The sequence below is a fragment of the Rousettus aegyptiacus genome, unplaced genomic scaffold, assembly GCF_014176215.1.
Source record: "Rousettus aegyptiacus isolate mRouAeg1 unplaced genomic scaffold, mRouAeg1.p scaffold_m13_p_5, whole genome shotgun sequence".
NCBI classification, from domain to species: domain Eukaryota; kingdom Metazoa; phylum Chordata; class Mammalia; order Chiroptera; family Pteropodidae; genus Rousettus; species Rousettus aegyptiacus.
Genome location: NW_023416308.1, coordinates 9,460,477 through 9,479,520, shown reverse-complemented (window position 1 = coordinate 9,479,520; position 19,044 = coordinate 9,460,477). Strand labels below are relative to the sequence as shown.

Below are 19,044 nucleotides of genomic sequence, written 5' to 3'. Positions count from 1 at the left end.
GCAAGGACCTAGCTAGGTCAGGCGCGCAATACAGGCATTTGCTAAGTGTCATTCGAAACGAAATGGGATTGAACGTGATCACTGCCCTTGAGGCGTTCACAGCCGAAACATCCTCTTTTCATCAAACATTTGCCTTGACCTCCAGAAAGTGCCACTTCCAAGGCAAGCGACAGACAAAGACATGCACACAGCCATTCTCGCCCTGTGAGGGCTGGGGATTTGTAGAACCACGCACGGACCTGCCCCGCGTGGCTGGCTCCGGCTGATCCCTTTGGCTCCATGCAGGCTGACATCTTGGGGTACCTGTTGATAATAACTCCCGTCTCTAAGACTCTTAGAAGCACTTGAGAAACCTGTGTTTTGAGATTAACTTCTCTCTGTGGGAGGGTATCCCAAATCCCTAGCTATGACCTGCTATGAAACTCGTTTATGCCCCACAATTCAATCAGGCCAGCTATCCCTTACTTGGATCTAGCTCGTGAGTGGAGTTAGACACCCAGGTTGGATTGTTCCAAAAGCATCTTTCGTCCCCTCCCCTTTCTCAGGTTATCCATTGTTCCCAGGTATTTTCAAACAGGGTACCAAGGACCCTCGATAAAGGTGCTTTCCAGGAATTTACAGTGAACGGTTCTCCCCCGGGCCCCCGAGCCAGCAGAATCCGAATCTTGCTAGTACTTCTCTTTCCTCCACTCAAGCCGTCACCTGCTCGGTGACCCCCAGAGTGTTCGTTTATAGGTCACTTAGCTGTGAAACCAACCTTCCGTGTCCTGTTGCTCTCGGTGTTCAGAACCAGGGTAGAGCCAGGAAGTGGGGCCTGAGTGGTCGGGTGTTTGGGTTCAGCCCAGCTGGAATTTCCACCTATTTTGCGAACTGTTTATTTTAGTAGCGAGTATATTCAATGCAAGCTGTCCCAGCTGTTGTCCGAGAGGGACAATGACATTCTGGTTCAGTAATCAATGACATCACTGCATGCTCATTCATTGCATCAAACTATTTTCACATGTTTTCTCCCCAGATAAGGCCAAGTTGGGTCAAAGTTATTTTTCCCTCCTCTCTTTGCAAATTGATATCAGTGGCCGAAATGCCCTCCAAGCAGATCCCAGAGCTCAGTAGATACGCGACGACCTACTTCCATTTTCTGAGGGTCCCAGGATATTTTAAAAGGTGAAAAGGTCAAAATGTAATCACGAAGCTTGCGTATTTTAAATATTTACATTTAGCAAGTTAATGCTTTTGATAAACACACACACATATAGTACAGTGCAATATAATGGGGCGGGGGGGTGGGGAAGGCCACCAGATAATTGTAGGATTTATTGTGAAATTAATTCAGAGTGCACATCTACATCGTAGTCTGGTAATGGGACCAAGTTTAGGGTTGTGTCATACCATCTGGTCATCCCGTGACATCATCGCAACTGTAAACATAAACCTGCTTGGAGAAACCATCAACAATCTGACCTACAGACCCCTAATCTCCACAGGCCCTCATCTGTGGTCCCAAACCGTGCCGGGTCTGACTCCGAGCATCCGCTTCCTTAATCCTCCTCCACAGACTGTAGAACAACAACTGTTGAATCAGGGGAGAGGCCGGGAGAGGGGGTGGGAAGAATAAGCGATTTCCAGCTTCCGCGGAGTTATTATAAAGAGTGAATCACTTTAGAAATAATGCTTTGAATACACTACGAGGAAATTATACTCCGAGGTACTAAACACAGTTGGTGAAGTTTTATAAGTGGCAATTTTTTAATTGCACGGATGGGTGCGTACCTGCTGGTTTGCAGGTCTGCGGTTCTGGACCCTGAGCTGCGGCAGCTCGCAACTGGGTTATCTTTGCAGCCATGAAGAGGTGGTACCCACAGGTTGGAGCTGTGCTACGGGGGGCTGCAGCTAAGGGCACGGTGTGTGGCGTCTGGCCCCTGGTGTGGATGGCCTGCTGCCCGGCTCGGCCCCAGTGTGCTGCTCTCATTCCAGGGCAAGCCACGCAGGGCGGGTTGCTACAGACCTATGCTGAAGGAGCTGTCGCAGGTGGCGGCAGGGAAGGAATAAGAAGCTGCTTGCTCTTTGTACAGGTTTGGGCCCCGGCTCTGGGATTCGTTTCCTAGCTCTGTCTTAAGAAAGCTTCACACGCCGGGTGGCTTAAGCAACAGAAATCGATCGTCTCCCGGTTCTGGAGGCTGGAAGTCTAAACCCAAGGTGTTGGCCGGGTTGGTGCCTTCTGAGGGCTGCGAGGGAGGGGTCTGCTCTGGCTCGCAGATGGCCGTCGTCATAGTCACGTGGCATTCTCCCGACGTGCATGTCTGTCTCCACATTTCTGCTGTTTGTGAGACACCCACCATACGGGGTTAGGGCCCGCTCTGATGACCTCGTTTTAATTGAATTACCTCGTTCGAGACTCCTGATAAAGTCCAATCCGCAGTCTTAGATAGAAATCGGAGCGGGACATATAAATCGGGGAGGGACACAGTTCAGCCCATGACAGTCCCTGCGATGCTGTGTGTCTCGCAGGTGTCTCCCTCCCTGCTGCCAGGCTCCTGCCCCAGTCTCACTGCGAGGCTCCTGATGCCGACAGCCTAGACGGGAGGGGGGGGGGGTCGGGAAGGGCAGGGTGCTGGGCTTCTGTTTCTCGCTCTGCCCGATTCTGATGTTGGGCGTTTATCTTCCGGCCCTAAAAGCCTCCCTCCTTCCCCTCCCCACCACTCCTGCTCCTCACGTCCCGGCTTCCACTGCAAGGCCCACTGAGCGCCCACTTCCTCAGGCCGGAAGCTTCTGAGTCAGTGCCAGCGTGGTCCTTCCCCCTCTCGTCCCCTCCTCCAGCTTCCGGCACCCCGATCTCGACCTCCTGCCCGCCCGTCCCCTGCTGCTGCTGCTGCTGCGTATTCTGCCCTGGTGGCCTCGCGCCCACATTGTCGCAGCCGCCCCCTGCCCCCAGGGGTCTCTCTGCCTTCACCCTCTAACCTACGGTCCTGGCGGTCACAAAACTCAGCTTCGATGAGGTCACTCCCTCAATCGGGCATCTTCGGGGTTCTCCGTTTTCTACTAAATTGAGATCAAAGTCTCGGGCTTAGCATTTAAGGGACTCCACAACCTTGCAAGGCATTCAGACCTTACGTTAGTCAGCTCAAAACGCCAAAAGAAAATTCCACAGACTGGGCGACTTAAACGACAGGAAGTTATTTTTCACAGTTCTGGAGGCTGGAAGTCCAAGGTCAGGATATACCAGTGTGGTCACGTTTGGTGAGGGCTCTTCCTGGCTTGCAGATGGCTACCTTCACTGTGACCTTACATGGCCTTTCCTCTGTGTGTGTGGAGAGAGAGAGAGAGAAAAAAAAGAGAGATGTCTCTTCCTCTACGTATAAGGACACCAATCCTATCAGATTAGGGTCCCACCCCTATCACCTCATGTAACCTTAATCACCTCCTAAAGGCCCCGTCTACAAATACAGTCATATTGGGGATTAGGGCTTCAATCTATAAATGTGGGAGGTCCACAGCAGACCTCAAGTGTTTGTTGAACATGTACTACGTTGTGGGCTCTGGTCGAGGGGCTGGAGATAGAGCCAAGTGAATAGTAAGTAGGCAGAAAACTATATAGATACACCTATAAATCTAAGAGATAAATACATGACCATGCAAATGCATGTACACTCATAATAATTGCAAGGAATGGTAAGCGCTATGAAGGAAAATATCGCATCGTAAAAATAGTGAGGGAGCAGACAGTAACAGGGATGGGGCGCCGTTTTAACAAATGAGCAGGAAAGATCTCTCGTACAGCAACATTGAAGCAGGTAGAGACACAGAAAATAACTTAGAGCTCCACCCCTGGAATTCGATCCTTTAGATCAGGAGTCCGCAAACTCTCCCTGTAACGGACAAGATAGCAAATATCTTTGGTTTCTTGGGCCACACAATGTTAGTCTCCATCACGACTCCCCGTTCTGCGGTTGTATCTCAAAAGCTGTCACAGACAATACAGAAATAAAGGAGGGTGGCCGTGTGCCAATAAAACTTTATTTAGGGACTCTGAATTTGAACATCATATAACTTGAATATGATGTCATGAAACATTATTCTTCTTTTAATTTTTTTTTTTTTAATTTAACAAGCTTGGGGAGAAAAAAAAAACATTCTTAGGCTGCACCAAAACAGGCGATGGACCAGAGTTGGCCCGTAGGCCACAGTTAGCGGACCCCTGCTTTAGAGCACACAGCTGTGAGGTCTTCTTCCCAATTGAGGGATGGGAGTGGGGACCACCATGGAGCCTGGAACACGAGTTCCTGGCACACGGTAGGTGCTCCATCGTATTCACCGAAGGAGAGGAAGAAGGAAGGGAAGCAGAGAGAAGAAGGAATCAGGGTATCAAAACCCCTCCAAACTAGAATTCCTGGCTCCGAGCCCCAGGCTGACGTGACCTCGAGGACCTCACTGTCTCCTCTTGGGCTGCAAGGCCATTTCATTTCCTCGGAACCTCTGCAGGCTCTGATGCAAAGAGGTGTTGACACGATCCTAGAAATGCCCACAAATTCAGAGCCTGCTTTCCGAATCTCAGAGCGGGCAGGCCCTCCCACAGAACCCACTAGATCCAGTCACGGCCTCCTGTCACCCGAAAAGCTTCCATTGTCCCCCCCCAGACACCAATCCAGAAAAGGACACATAAAGCCACAGCTCAAAGCCCACTTGTGCCCTGTCCCCAGCCATAATAACTCACAAGTGGCACTAATCTGCATTTTTAATCAGAGCACTTCAGTCCCCACTCAGAAAAGTCATTTGCATCCCCCATGCGGGGCCCCTGACTGCTATATTAATCTCCCATTTGTCCCCTCCTGAGTCATCTAATATTACTGCTGGCTAATTAAAACATCAAAGCCCCAAGTACAACAGCCCTGCCTAGGCCTCCTAATGCTGGGTTTCGAGTGTGCAGTTCAGCGCAACCCAGGCTGGGGAGCGGCGCGGCTCGCGCTCGGGCCCCCAATTACCGGGCTCGTAATGACCACCCCCCGCACATCTGGAACCTCAACAGATGGCCTCTTTTATTAGGCCCGTTAGCTTGCTCCCTCTGCTCCCTGCCAATCAAGGCTGCCGGCGGCCCGCCCACCGGCCACACCGCACACCTCTTCCTCCTGTGTCGTCTGCCCTCCTCCCCTTTCCACAGGTCGTGGGGCTCAACCCCCATGCCGGCACCACCCCTGTCTTCCCCCCTGGGATTCTGGCTGCTCCCCAGCCTCCAGGGCATAAACGTGAGTGGTCCAGAGAGTTTCTAAACCGGCTGAGTGATGCCTAGTGTGTAGGGAGGACGGCTGGGTGCCTCCCATATGGGCGAGGTAGGACTGATTTTGTTCGTGAGTACAGAATGTCCACACCATCAGAGGAATTTGTCACGACAAAGGCCTATCCAGATGTGACTTCCGTTGTCTGCAGGTCTGCTCAAAGAGACGGCAGTGGAGACAGAATCCTAAAAAAGAAGTATTCAGAATGTCTTTCCAGGCCTGCAGGGGAGGCGGGGTGGTTTGTACGTGGCTTCACGTGGGGACACAAGTAAAATAACTTAGACTTTGGCAGGAAAGGAGGTGCAGATGAAGGGAAGAACTCATCCAAATCCCTCTCCTCCTGCTCCCGGTATGGAAGTAGTATAGTAATAATACTTGTAGCAAGAGCCGTAGCAGTAATAATACTAGAAGCTGTACTACCATTATCAGAGTAATAGCACCAATTGTGACAGGCAACGGCTAACATTTAGGAGGTGATTTCAGCTGTACAAGTGAGCGACGATAGTGCCTTGGACAAAGGAATGGATGGATCTATTTAGAAAGCTAAGATGGGTAGGGGTGGGGAGGATTAGGTCTGGGAGGTAAAAAAGGATGGTGTCCAGGACAGCTCCCACCTGTGGCTTATACAGGCGAGGAGATGCTGGTGCCCAGCACTGAGATGGGAACCACTGGTCCAGCCAGGGAGGAGTGGGAGGCCTTGAGTCGTGGCACCCTCCGTTTCTTCTCTGCTTTCTAGAGCTAGCTTTAATCATGGCATGCTGTTCGCCTGCCTCCTCTTTCCCAGACTCCAGTGTGGCAGCATGGATATTTGAGCGCAGAGCTGGCCACCAGCCAGAAGGGTGGGTGCGATATGCCCTTCGCCTCAGGACCTTTGCACAAGCCGTCCTCTCTGCCCGCCAGACCCCGCTCCCCCTTCTTTGCCTGGTGAACACCTGCTTGTCTTGACTTAGAAGTCGAATGCCCTGTCTGGGTCAGGTGCCTCTTTTGTGTGCTGCCACAGCCTCCGCTATCCTGCCGGTGTCCCGAGTTAGTGCCCTCATTGCTCTCGATTATAGCGGCTCATTCGACTGTGATTTCCCCCTCCCATCCATGGGATTGTGAACTCTATGAGGACAGAGATCACCTGTGTTTGGTTTGTCGCTGCAGCCCTGGCCCTTGCCACCTTGCCTGGCACATAGGAGATACTCAATGTCATGTGTCGAATGAATGAGTAAATGATGGCCAAGAAGCACAGTTGTCAAGCAGTTAAGGGCCTGGTTTGAGAGCAAGACTCCTGGCTCCAGCCTACTAGGCCTGTTGATCTCTTGGACAACTTAATTAACCTGTCTGTGCCTCACCTGTGGAATGGGGAGGGAGGATAAGGTTTTTGCTTGGCGTGTACTAAGTGCTCATTGAATGGTAGCTTTTGGGAGCAGTCCTTCAGGGCTCTCTGTGGCTTCTGTCCTGGTCATTCACAGCTCCCTCACCCACCTAAGGTCCTCCAGGCTGATGGGATGTGGACTCTGCCTCCCTTCTGACTTCGTCTCCTTGCCCTTGCCCTGATTCATGTACTCCAGCCACACCGGCCTCCTCTCTGCTCCTATAAACTTAACAAGCTCATTCGTCTCTACCTCAGGACCTTTGCACTTGCCTTTCCCGTCTCCACTTAATTACTATCACTTCCTTCTGCTTCATATTCTTAGCACCACCTGAAATTATATCGTTCATGTTCTTGCTTACTTACTGTCTCCACGTCTCCTGCTGCGACGCTCCAGAAGGGCAGGCACCCTGTCTGTCTTGTTCACCACCGTGTCCACAGTGCCTAGTAGCACCTAGCACATAGTAGGAGTCCAGGGAATGCTAGTTGAATATATGAATGCTCTACCTCAAGGTCACTGCCCATTGTTGTACTCTTCAGCATGATGTCACTTCCGCTCTTCTTCCCCCCTCCCTTCCTTGGCTGTTGTGTCAGGATGTGCTTACTGCCTCTCCCTCATGGTTGCTGAGTGACTGACTGATCCTCGTCCAATGCATGGGCACACTTCCGCCCAGGCAGGTAGACGACGACTCAGAAACACCCGTGGCAGGACGTGATCCTTATGCATGAGTCTGAAATGGGGAGGCCACGTCAGTTAGCCCAGGACTTATCCTCCTTATCCAACTGGACAATTTTATTACAGACGTGAACACAAATGGAGGACCGAAGGAGTTCAAGACAGAGGGAACGGTGCGAGCAAAGGCCCTGAGGCAGGGCCGTGCTTGGCGTTTCTGAGAAGCAGAAACCTGAAATTTGAGGACAATGTTCTGTGCTTCAAACCTTTCTAATTTAAACCCTCTGTTTTCTCAGTACTTGCTAGAAATGATGAGTTTGGGTGGTAGCCGGAAGGCCCAGAAAGCCAAGTAACTTGACCCAGCTTCCGGCTTTTTTTTTTTTTTTTTAACGTTTCCATCAATTTATTTTCTGATGCAGCCTCAGGTTTGATTCCTCAGCCCAGAGGACTGTTATCCTTCGGAGAGACTGATGGCATCCTTTCAGTCTTTTATTCATTCAACAAACATTCATTGAGTCCTCGCTATGTGCCAGACCCGGTGCTGGACACCAGAGAGACCATCTTTGAATTCCTGACTCTGCTCCCCAGAACAGAACCCAAAAGGCTCTTCCACAGCACCTCATTCTGCACAGCTGGGGAACCAGGTTCTCAGCCACCTTGCACAGGCCACCCAGGGAGTGTCAGCGTCTCTCTGTGTAGACAGCTGGTAACTTGAAGCAGATTCCAGGAAGAACAACGCCTCTTCCCTTCCTACTGGAGACAGTTTTCCAATGTTCTCAAGACCTGCCTAACATCCTGTCTTCATTCTCTCCTCCAGCCCCCCGCCTCGGGAAAACAGTCCCCCACAAAGAATGGTAGCCCCTCCAAGTGCCCCCGCTTCCTCAAGGTCAAGAACTGGGAGACTGACGTGGTTCTCACTGACACGCTCCACCTTAAGAGCACATTGGTGAGTATTTCAAGAGGGCGTAGACCAGGATTTCTCCATCTCAGCCCTTTCTACATCTGGGGCTGGATAATTCTTTGTTTCGGGGATTGTCCGGTGCATTGGAGGCTGTTTCGCATCACCCCTTGGCCTGTACCCACCAAATGTCAGCAGCCCCCCTGAAGCTGTGACTACCAAAAATGTCTCCAGATATGGCCAGTCGTCCCCTGGGGAGAAAATTCACATCTGTTTGAGAACTACTGTTGGACACTTACTCACTCCTGTAAACACTTTCATTTGCGTACCACCAAACCAAAAGGATCTAAGGCGGGTCGCTGGTTCCAGATGCGTTCTCTTTCTCTCTCACAGTCTCGCCACTGATGGAGTATTGAAAAAGCTCTTTCTTACTTTCACGGTGCGTCCTCTAAATGTTTATATCATGCTTTTAGCAGTTAACAATGTGTTGTTTTCACATTTTGTTGAAAACGGGCCTCTCGGAGGAATGTTATGTCCATTATCTAGCTATTGTAGTGTACCAAATTGCCCCCCAAATTTAATGGCTTAAAACAACAGCCACTTATTATTTTCCGAAGTCTATGGATTGTCTGGGTGGTTCTGCTGATCGCAGTTATCTCATGCCTCTGTAGTCATCTGAGCAGCTAGCTAAGGCCCAGGATGGCCCCGGCTGGGATAACTCAGCTCTGCTCCATTTGGTCTCTCATCCTCCAGTGAGCTAGCTTGGCCTTGTTCACATGGAAGTTGCAGGGTTCTGAGAGAATGAGCAGAAACATGCAAGATCTCTGGAAGTCTGAGCATGACTTTTGTCACATTCTTTTGGCCAAATCAGCCCAGATTCAAGAGGTGAGAGAATAAGTGACAGCTCCTGCTAGAGAGCGGCCATAAAGTCACATCGCACAGTGTGGAGATACAGAAAGGAGAATAATTGGGGCTGATTTTTTTTTGCAATCAACAAACCATAGAAGTGTCTAAGTGAATCACTGTAGCCACTCTACTAGCTCCTTCTCCATCAACATAGGACCAGAAACTATTTTGGGATTCAGTAACAGTGGTTCTGATTCCCAGGGGATGACAGTTGCGTAGAGCAAAACACTTTCGGAACCTTAATATGCTGTTCGTCATCCCTTACCTTGGCCGATGACCACATCCAACAATGGTCTGAAGCTGGAATTCCCAAATTCCTCTTTGGGAATTAAAGGCCAGGTAAATTCCACCAGTAATATCAGATCCACGTCTGCAGCCCCAAACCCGCCATACTTAGGCAACACCGAGTGAGAGCCCAAACATCTCTTCTCCTTCCAGGAAACGGGATGCAGTGAGCACATCTGTATGGGCTCCGTCATACATGCACCTCAGCAGGTGCGAAGGCCCGAAGACGTCCGCACGAAAGAACAGCTCTTCCCTCTCGCCAAAGAGTTTATTGATCAGTACTACTCGTCGATCAAAAGGTAAGTTTATGTTGACTCTGAGGAAGACTGGGGGTAAGTTACTGAGTACTGGGGACGAAGATTTCAGCTCCAACTTTGCAGACAGTTGAGCCAAAGCCTGAGTATAAGGCCTCTGCCTGCCATATGCAGAGGTTCAAAACTGGTGGCCCAAAGGCCAAAGCTGGCCCCCTACAATGTTTCTATTTGGTCTGCAGAGTGCTGCTTAAATCTGAAGCATTTCAAGCAATTTCACACCTAGTTATCTATCCTAAAGATACTCTATCACGCGTGTTCACAAGAAGATACGCAAAAAAAAAAAAATGTTCACTGAAGCATTATTATAATAGGAAAAAATTCAAATTAAAGGGCCAACTGGAAATCGCCACAACTCCAGGAGAATCTGTAAAGAAGGTAGTGTTTTCTGTGATGGGATGCTATACAGCTGTAAAAAACAAACAAACAAATGGATTAGCACTTGCATATTCATGGGAATGAAGCTCACAAATGACTTTGAGCAAAAGAAAGGAAGGACAAGTCATAAAAAGATACATTGAGGACATTGCCATTGATATAAAAATTTTAAACATGCAGAATAACACCGTCCGTGACTTAGAGGATATACACGTGGCAGAAGTATGTAAAGCGTGAGAATGGTAAACGCCACGTTCAAAACAGCAGTCGCTTCTGGGAAGAACGTAGGCCGTGATAGGGAAGTGGTCCCCAAGGAGTTATTACTTCTTTTTTTATTTATATTTCTTAGGCTTGAGGCATGAGTGTTCATTCTATTATTCCCTATACCTTTTTGAGAGTCTTCATTTTCTCATAATAAATTTTTTTGACTTTCTAAAATCAAATTCATTGCCATCATTTAAAATCAGAAGAGTCTCTTTTTAAAAATCAGGTTTCTACTTTCTTTGAAAAGAAGACGTGGCAGCCCTGGCCTGTATTCCTATTAAGTGACGACTGGCTAGAGCAGAGTCGTGGCTGTCCGCAGGGACTCGCCTGCTTGCCACAGTCCCCACTCGGCCAGTCCACTCACTGCTAGGCCTTTGTGGGCATTTGAGTGTGCAGTCTCTGCTTTATGCTTGAATCATTGCATCCAGAAATCAACCCGGACTTTCTGTGGTTTCTGGCCTCCAGTAATAATAGCTCGTTCCTCCCACCGACCTCTAGTTTTGGAGAAAAGGTGATAGTCCCGTGCCCCTTCCCTCCTCACTCAGATTTGGCTCCAAAGCCCACATGGAGAGGCTGGAAGAGGTGAACAAAGAGATTGAAGTCACCAGCACCTACCAGCTCAAGGACACGGAGCTCATCTACGGGGCCAAGCACGCCTGGAGGAACGCCTCCCGCTGTGTCGGCAGGATCCAGTGGTCCAAGCTGCAGGTAGGCGGTGAGGCTCCTGTGCCTTGACAAGCCCTTGGACAGAGGAGGTCAGGTGGAGGGCGGGGAGATGAGCTCTACCAAGGTCACCTGTGGCCATGGTGAACTATCAGATAATGGTCACCATTACCAAAGCTAGTGTATAGTTATGTCTCATTGAGCCGACCCAATGTTTTGGGGTTTTTTTAAGTGGATTTGTGTGTCTCTTGGCAGAGCTTGTGTGCTTCAGTTTACTGCAGATTGCACCGCCCCCTTTTGCTTTGCACCTACTCTCTTTGCTTGTTTATATTATCTGCCTACTCCATGAAAGCATCAGACTCTGTGTCCCCTGGTATGATCCCCCTCCCCCACGCCCCGGGAAAGAGCTTCGAGTTGGAAGTAGATTCGTTATCAAGCTCAACGGTTTTTCTTTTATCTGATTTTCGTTTTATTTTCTAATCTCTAATCCCTAATAATCTCACAGAAACAATCACCAACACACAAAAAGTCTCCCCTTTTCTTAACCATCTCTTACCCACATCACTTGTGCCTGCCATGCCTACTTTGAGGGGATTTTTCCTGGTTTGATGGAGTAGTGAAAGGCTCACTAGTCCAATGGGGAGGCAGCTGGAGTGGGCTCTGGGCCCTCTTCCAATGGGAAGCGGCGCTGGGGAGAGCCGAGGAGGGAAGGAGGCCATCGGTCCCATGATGCCCCTCTTCCAGGTGTTTGATGCCCGCGACTGCACCACGGCTCACGGGATGTTCAACTACATTTGCAACCACATCAAGTATGCCACCAACAAAGGGAACCTCAGGTGAGCTACCCGGCAGAGGAGTTGAATGTCACCTCTTAGGTCTGGAAATGTCTCCCCTTTCCTCTCCCGGAGATAAGCCAAGCTGGGAGAGGCGGCTTAGCACCCTTGCTCTACCCTCTGGGACCCATCTCTTCTGGGAGAAACAGACTCCCATGTGGTTTGCAAAGCTACGACCACCAAAATCACGTTCAACCCACACACAGTTCATTATCACCCACGGAGGGGGCAGGAAGGGACATTTCTCATTCCTGAGAATCAGAAAGTCCTGTTGCCAGTGGTGACCTGCTTGTACCAGCTCCAGCTCCTGTTGCCTGAAGCTGCCTCAGAATCCCTCTCCGGTTAAAAGGCAGTTTCTCTTCTCGCTGCTGTGGGGACTGCTCCTTCAGGCTCCATCAAGCCAAGCCACACCTCGGACTCCTCTTGCCCCATACAAAGAACAAAGCCACCAAAGAGGCACTAGTGTGAGCTGATGGCTTCCACGCTGGCAAGCCACAGCTGGGTGAGGAGCAGCTGGAAGGGAACAGCTGGGGCCCCCACAGACAGGCGGTTACACTTGTTAATCCTGCTCAATTAGTCCTGCCCCGGCATCTGTTTCCTGCTCCTGAGGACCAGCCCCAGCTCAGCGCTGCTGCAGAGATATTCCCACAAGCCTCCGGGCTGCACTGAGCTCATCCCCAAAGTGGCTTGTTAGCATTGAGCATGGGGTTTCTCGCATGAGTCTCTTCCTTGGGAAGGCAGCAGTGTCTGCCCGCCGAGCCTGCCAGTAAGGACAGGCCTGTCATCTAAGCTCGGGGCCTGCGTGGGGAATTAGTACGGGTGACCCCTGAATGACACGGGTTTCAACTGCACGGGTTCACTTGTATGCAGGTTACTTTTCAAGAAATGCAGTAAGTGTGTTTTCTCTTCCTTGTGATTTTCTTAATAATGTTCTCTCTTCTCTAGCTTACTTTATGGTAAGAATATATCACATAAGACATAAAGCATTCAAAATACATTGTTTATGTTATCGGTAAGTCTTCCTTCCAGTCAACGGTAGGCTATTAGTAGTTACATTATGGAGGAGTCAAACATTAGATGTGGATTTTAAACTGCACAGGGAGTCAGTGCCCCTAAACCCTACACTATTCAAGGATCAACTGTATATCTTTTTCCTAAAACACCTGGCTGTTAAAGGCAGTCTCGGCTGCAAGGGGCATGTGGAACCTTCTGGTAGTTTTCAGAACGTGTTGTGACAAGGTGATATTGGGCAGGGGGAGCTCACAGGCTAGACACCATACCTCCACTTTTATCAGTTACCTGCTGCGGAGTCTTCATGAGATCTTCCATTGAAGAAAATATTCAGCCGATTCTTTTCTGACACGTTGTAAACCACACGTCCAGACACCGAGAGGCCGTAAGAGAATGTGCACTGCGTGTAGAAATAATCTAAACATAGGCAGGCAAGAGAGAAGAACGCGAGAGAGAGAGAGAGAGAGAAAGAGAGAGAGAGAGAGAGAGAGAGAGAGAGAGAGATGTAATTCCAACAGTGCAGGGCATTCGACCTGCCGCTCAGCGAGTTTCTGCTCAGGAGACACACGCAGGAAATGAGAGAGGCGTAAACGTGTTGTATTTCTGTCATCGGTCTAGGCTCCTGCACGCAGAGTAAGCATCCTACTGTCTATGATTCTGCTGTTTCTAAACGTGCTTTTTAAATATACATATATATATACGTATATATATATACACACACACACACACGTACATATGTATGTGTGTGTGTGTGTGTACACACACATATATAATTACACAAACACCCTTTATCTGGTGCTCAACCAGAGGAACGGCACTGTGTTTTACAGGAAACGGCAGTGTGTTTTGCTGCTGGAGGGGAAACCGATGGTTTGACTCATTCTGTGTTCGTCCCCAGTATGGCACCATTGCGTAGAGATTTTCCGAGCGTGCCTCCGGTTCCCTGTGGCTTTTGCCTTCGCCCCTGCCCCCTGCCCCTGCGCTGTTCCACGCAGGTTCGTCCTGTGCCGACGATAAGATCCGAACGTGCTCAGGAAGCAGACCTTGGGAGCTAGGGGAGGCAGGGGATGCTACGTGGAGAAAGTGAACTTGAGTAGGCCTTGGACTTGGATTCGTGGCAGCGCAGAGGGATTTCGGCCAAGGGTGCCGCAGGGGCCAAGTTCCGGGGGCAGGATGTGCATGGGAGAAGCTCCGTGAGGAATGGGTTGGGCCCACAGTGCGACCCCCATGCAGACACGAGCCAGGATGGGGCACACGGCCTGGGATTCAGTCCGCTGATGGGACTGGTGAGTCCTGGTGGCAGGAGCTCCTGGCTTGATGTCACATTGAACTACCTCGTGAAAAAGTTATTCTCTGGTCAGGTTTTTTTTAAACCCTTCTGATGATGCCAAGGAGAAAGTCTCAGTTTGGCGCTAACATCATTAACGTCCCCTTAACGCTGCTGATCTCCCTTTAACGAAAAGAGAGCAGGGCTCTACCTAGGTGCCTTCAGCAGGCGGCAATGTCTCGCTACAGTTTAATAACAGTGTACGGCCTCGTAGTTGCCTAGTTCGGTAGACGAGGCCAGTGGTGATCTATTAACATGAGTACAAATGGAAGTCGATTTCCTTTTAGTCATAAGTCTATAGACTTTGGTATCCGGTGGTGGGATGGGGAGGAATCGGGCAAGAATTAACGATGGTGGTGACGATGGTAGGAGAAAGACAGGAACTGCCAATCGATGGTGCATCTTAAAGGGAAGCAGGGCCGGATGTCCTGTCCCTGGAGATTACCCGCTGTGAAAGAGCTCCCTGGAAAACCGGCCCGAGTCAAACTTGTTTAAAAGTCCCACCAGAGAGGCATCTCCTTCCTTCCGCCAGCTGACATGGGGCCTCTAGCCTCCAGCCTTTCTCAGACCAGTGCTCCCGTGGAGGGTTGGGCAAGGTCCTTCCCTCCCCATAACTGCGCCATGGGTCCTGGGGACCTGGGCACAGCTGTGCTGCACCCTGAGCCTCATGCAGTCTTTGACTTGGGCAACACCTTTTCCAGTGCACCCCCAAAGTGCAAGCCCCGCCCTGACACCAGACGTCCCCCTCTCTCCACCACAGGTCTGCGATCACCATATTCCCGCAGAGGATCGACAGCAAGCATGATTTCCGAGTCTGGAACTCCCAGCTCATCCGCTATGCCGGCTACAAGCAGCCCGACGGCTCCATTCTGGGGGATCCAGCCAGTGTGGAGCTCACAGAGGTATGTGCCCCCCGCTACCGTGCCCCGACCTGGGCTCCCGCCTCCCCAAACCATCTCTATCTACAGACGTTGCTCAGTTTAATATTATCATCACAGGGAGAGCAGCAAATGGGGTGCAGTTTATTCTTCCCCAGATTCCTTCTCCCTTTGGCTGCCTCTGGTCCAGCTGGTTCCTTTACAGATGGTCATTTGGTCGCTTCCCTGCCGTTACCTTGTCCGACTCTCATGATGGGAACCACTGTCGCATTTCACAGACGGGTAGACTGACTCTCACCAAGGCTGAATGAGTTATCCAAGGCTATAAATGAACAGAAGGAAAGCTAGAAGTGCGGTCCAAATCTCCTGCCTCCCACCTGGAGGAGAGGAGCTGACATATGGGAGCCTTGTCTGGCATCTCCCTTCTCTGAGTTGAGTTAGATGTCAGACTCATATCATTTATTTATACTCACTTGTTCATACAACTGTTCTACCCGCCAACGCCTCTTGAGGTGGGCTGGGCTCTCCATGGTACCAGCGCTGTCACAATTGCTGGCATCCCAAGTCGATCCATAAAAGCCACCAGGAACATGACCGCCACCATCCAAGGTTCCTTCCAGGTGGTGCGGACAGGTAGCACAGCTAAGATAGGGGAGCTTATAGCCTCGGTGCCCACAGGAGACAGCGCAGGCAGGCCCCACGCCTACGGCGAGCTCAGGCACACAGACCTGGTCACCCGCATTTATTGATCACTCACTCCTCCCCAACTGAATTTCATCTTTGTCCTTTCCTCAAACCCTGCCCCTCAGAGTCTCCCCCAAGTACTTCCCCAGAGGTGGAGCTGGTGTGGCAAAGGGTCCCCCACTGCCTCAGGCCCTGCTGACTTCATTTGCATGCGACTTTTCTTATTAAACTGTTATTCTCCTGAAAAGGGGGCTGTAACCAGGGCGACCAGGCGTCGCATCTGCGCCATCGCAGACGCAGCCAGACTCTCTGCTCCACTTGGCTGCGCGCTAACCGTATACTTGGCCGACCTTGTCCTCGTGGCCACCAGAACACAAACGCCGCACAGCCTCTTCCTCGCCTTCTGTCTCCAGACACCGCGGTGACAGGACACGTTCTCCTAAGCCTTTGATTTCGTGCTTCCTCTTTCTCCCAACACGGCGGAAACGATCGCCTCAAACGTGACCACGTCACTGTATCTTTCGAAACCCTCTCACCTCGCGCTGCCCAGCACGGCCGCCACTGCCCACGTGTGGCGAGCGAGCGCTTGAAACATGGTGGGTCCGAACCGAGACAGACAGAAGAGTAAAATGCATGCCAGGTTTCCAAGGCGGAACAACAGCAACAGAAAAGAGTAGAAAGCATCTCGTTAATAGTTTTTATCTTGATCACATGTCGAAAGAATACTATGGTAGATAATATTGGGCGAAACTATTTTATTTATTAATAAACTAATACATTTATTGGACTAATAAATATATTTAATTTTATGTTAAATATATTGACACGACTAACGTAATAAGTTATCGTTAATAAATTTTATGCATTTAATTATATTTTATATGACATTTTATTTTTTATTAGATTAATAAATATATCTGCATTTAGTTTTAATGTCAAATATATTATTAAAATATGTTGATATTAATACTTTAATACACTCTTGGTAACTAATAGTAATATCAATATGACTATTATAAGCATTATAATTAATAATTATTTAATAAGCAAATATTAAAATTAAATTATATTATCTTAAATGAATATATTATCAAAATTACTTTCACCTGTTCGGGTTTTTTTTTTTTTTTTAACTTTTTTTAATGTGGTCACCGGAAAATTTCAAATTATTTGTGTGGCTCGCTTTATACTTCGATGAGACAGTTGCCCTAACAGATGCATTTTAGGCACTAATTCTAATAGATCCGCTCTCATCAAATTCAGTAGCTTCTCTTCACATCTCAAGGCACCCAGTGCGAACACCTCCGGCTGAGTGCCCGCCATGTGCCGGGCCCCGCGTATGAGGGTACTGCAGATGCAAAGGTCACGTTCATCCCGTGCCCTTCAGGGGTCCCCAGTGGGCAGGGGAGACCCAGAAAACGTACGACGGCAGTACGGTGCTGGAGGACAGGTTTGCCCTCTGTCCCGTGGGACCCCAAGAAGGGATACCGGCTACCTGGTGACGTCAGGGAGAACTCGATAAGGACGGCGGTGCGTGTGGCTCGGAGCCTCCGGAGGAAGTGGGTGCTGGTGGGCCAGCTCTGGGGCCTCCGCCCCTCCCCGTCACCGCTGTGTCTGGGGGGGCTCAGTTGGTGACCTGACCTGGCTGGGTCTGGTTGCAGATCTGCGTGCAGCAGGGTTGGAAACCCCCAAGAGGCCGCTTCGATGTCCTGCCGCTCCTGCTCCAGGCCAATGGCAACGACCCCGAGCTCTTTCAGATTCCTCCGGAGCTAGTGTTGGAAGTGCCCATCAGACACCCCAAGTAAGAGGGGCTGGCATGGGATGGGTGAGGGTGGGCGGACTTGCCCAGCGCCCCTCTCTGCCCATTCGCATACACCCCTGGCTCTTTCTCCAGCCCAGACACAGGCTAAATTAAAGGAGGGATTGGTTCTAATCCTCACTGTGGGGCCTGGAAGGCACAGGGGGACCCCTAAGAATCAATCATCCCTTCTTGACCAGCCTGGGGACTGCCATCTTTTCCTGAATTATAATCTTCCTCCTCACCCCACTCCTAAGCGATCAGCCCGGACCTGCCCTTTTCCCAGCCCAAAGGGTTAGACTGAGCAGGAGTGCCTGCTGCCTTGTCACACGCACGAATTTTAAATAGAGGGAGGGGAGCCATTTAAAGCACTATGTGACTCGGTGTAGGTCAAATGCAAAAGGAATTTGGAGCCAGGAAGGAGCTGTGATGACTGGGACAAGCAACGCAAGCAGAATTTTATGCTTTGAGAGTGAAGGAAATCCATAGCGAGGCACTACTAGATCTGGAGACAAAATCGAGGCGGGCACCGAAACACTCAATAATATTTTAATGCCATATTTTTAAAAATCAAAAATAACTTAAAAAAAATCTATGATGTACATACAACATATCAAAATTTTAAGTAAAGGCAGGATCCAGTTCAGGGCTGAGATTTGAGCGAGGCGAACCAGGTGAGTCATGCAAATACAGGGTGGGGTTGTGCCTTTATTTAAAGTGTTGATATTACCTGTGTAATCACTTAATTCCAATAAAATGGCGCAATAGAAATGTTACGGTGCCTAGAGACACAAAGTCACCTGGCCCAACCCTTACTGGCCATCAGGGAAGACTTACTTCTCAGAGTAAACAACAGTTTCACTGAGAATTAAGGTGTGGGTTAGAGCTGAGCAGACAAAGAAGGAAGAGAAAAGATCCCAGCAGGGAGGGACTGCCGTTCAAAGGCCCCGGGGTTGGGAGGAACTCACTTTCTCTTAGACTAACTTTCAGAGTAGATTTCAGAGAAATACCGCAGCCCAAGGCAGTGGTTCCCAGGCCTGGATGTCCATCCAAGTGGGAACCAGGGAGATGTTGTTTAAGTTATACACACAAGTAAGTTCTAGAGATCTAATGCTGTTCCGTTGTTAAAAATGCATATTCTCAGACCCTGTGGTTCTATAGATCTGAGGCAGAGCCCAAGAATCGAGTTCTAGCTTTGTCCATCCCAGCCGGTCACTGGCGTTTCAGCGTCCCCAGACGAAGGCCATCACAACACGAGTCTACCTGTGAGACTTCCGCCCCAGACTGAGCCGGGCTGTGCTGCCTTCCGCAGGTTGGAGTGGTTCGAGGACCTGGGGCTGAAGTGGTATGGCCTCCCCGCAGTGGCCAACATGCTTCTGGAGATCGGTGGCCTGGAGTTCAGCGCCTGTCCCTTCAGCGGCTGGTACATGGGCACGGAGATTGGCGTCCGCGACTACTGTGATAACTCTCGCTACAACATCCTCGAGGTGAGGCCGCTCCTCCGTCGC

At 50.0% G+C, this 19,044-nt stretch overlaps 1 protein-coding gene across 3 annotated transcripts in view; it reads left to right on the top strand.

Annotated features, from left to right (window-relative positions):
• NOS1 (nitric oxide synthase 1) overlaps positions 1–19,044 on the top strand; it is a 99,531-nt gene that overhangs the window by 42,849 nt on the left and 37,638 nt on the right. For all 3 annotated transcript variants that reach the window (XM_036221462.1, XM_016149509.2, XM_036221463.1), the window contains exons 4-10: positions 8,118–8,246; positions 9,543–9,688; positions 10,888–11,050; positions 11,750–11,841; positions 14,937–15,078; positions 17,400–17,539; positions 18,849–19,023. In XM_036221462.1, the coding sequence (XP_036077355.1) occupies positions 8,118–8,246; positions 9,543–9,688; positions 10,888–11,050; positions 11,750–11,841; positions 14,937–15,078; positions 17,400–17,539; positions 18,849–19,023 (987 nt within the window). The remainder of the gene's footprint in view (positions 1–8,117; positions 8,247–9,542; positions 9,689–10,887; positions 11,051–11,749; positions 11,842–14,936; positions 15,079–17,399; positions 17,540–18,848; positions 19,024–19,044) is intronic.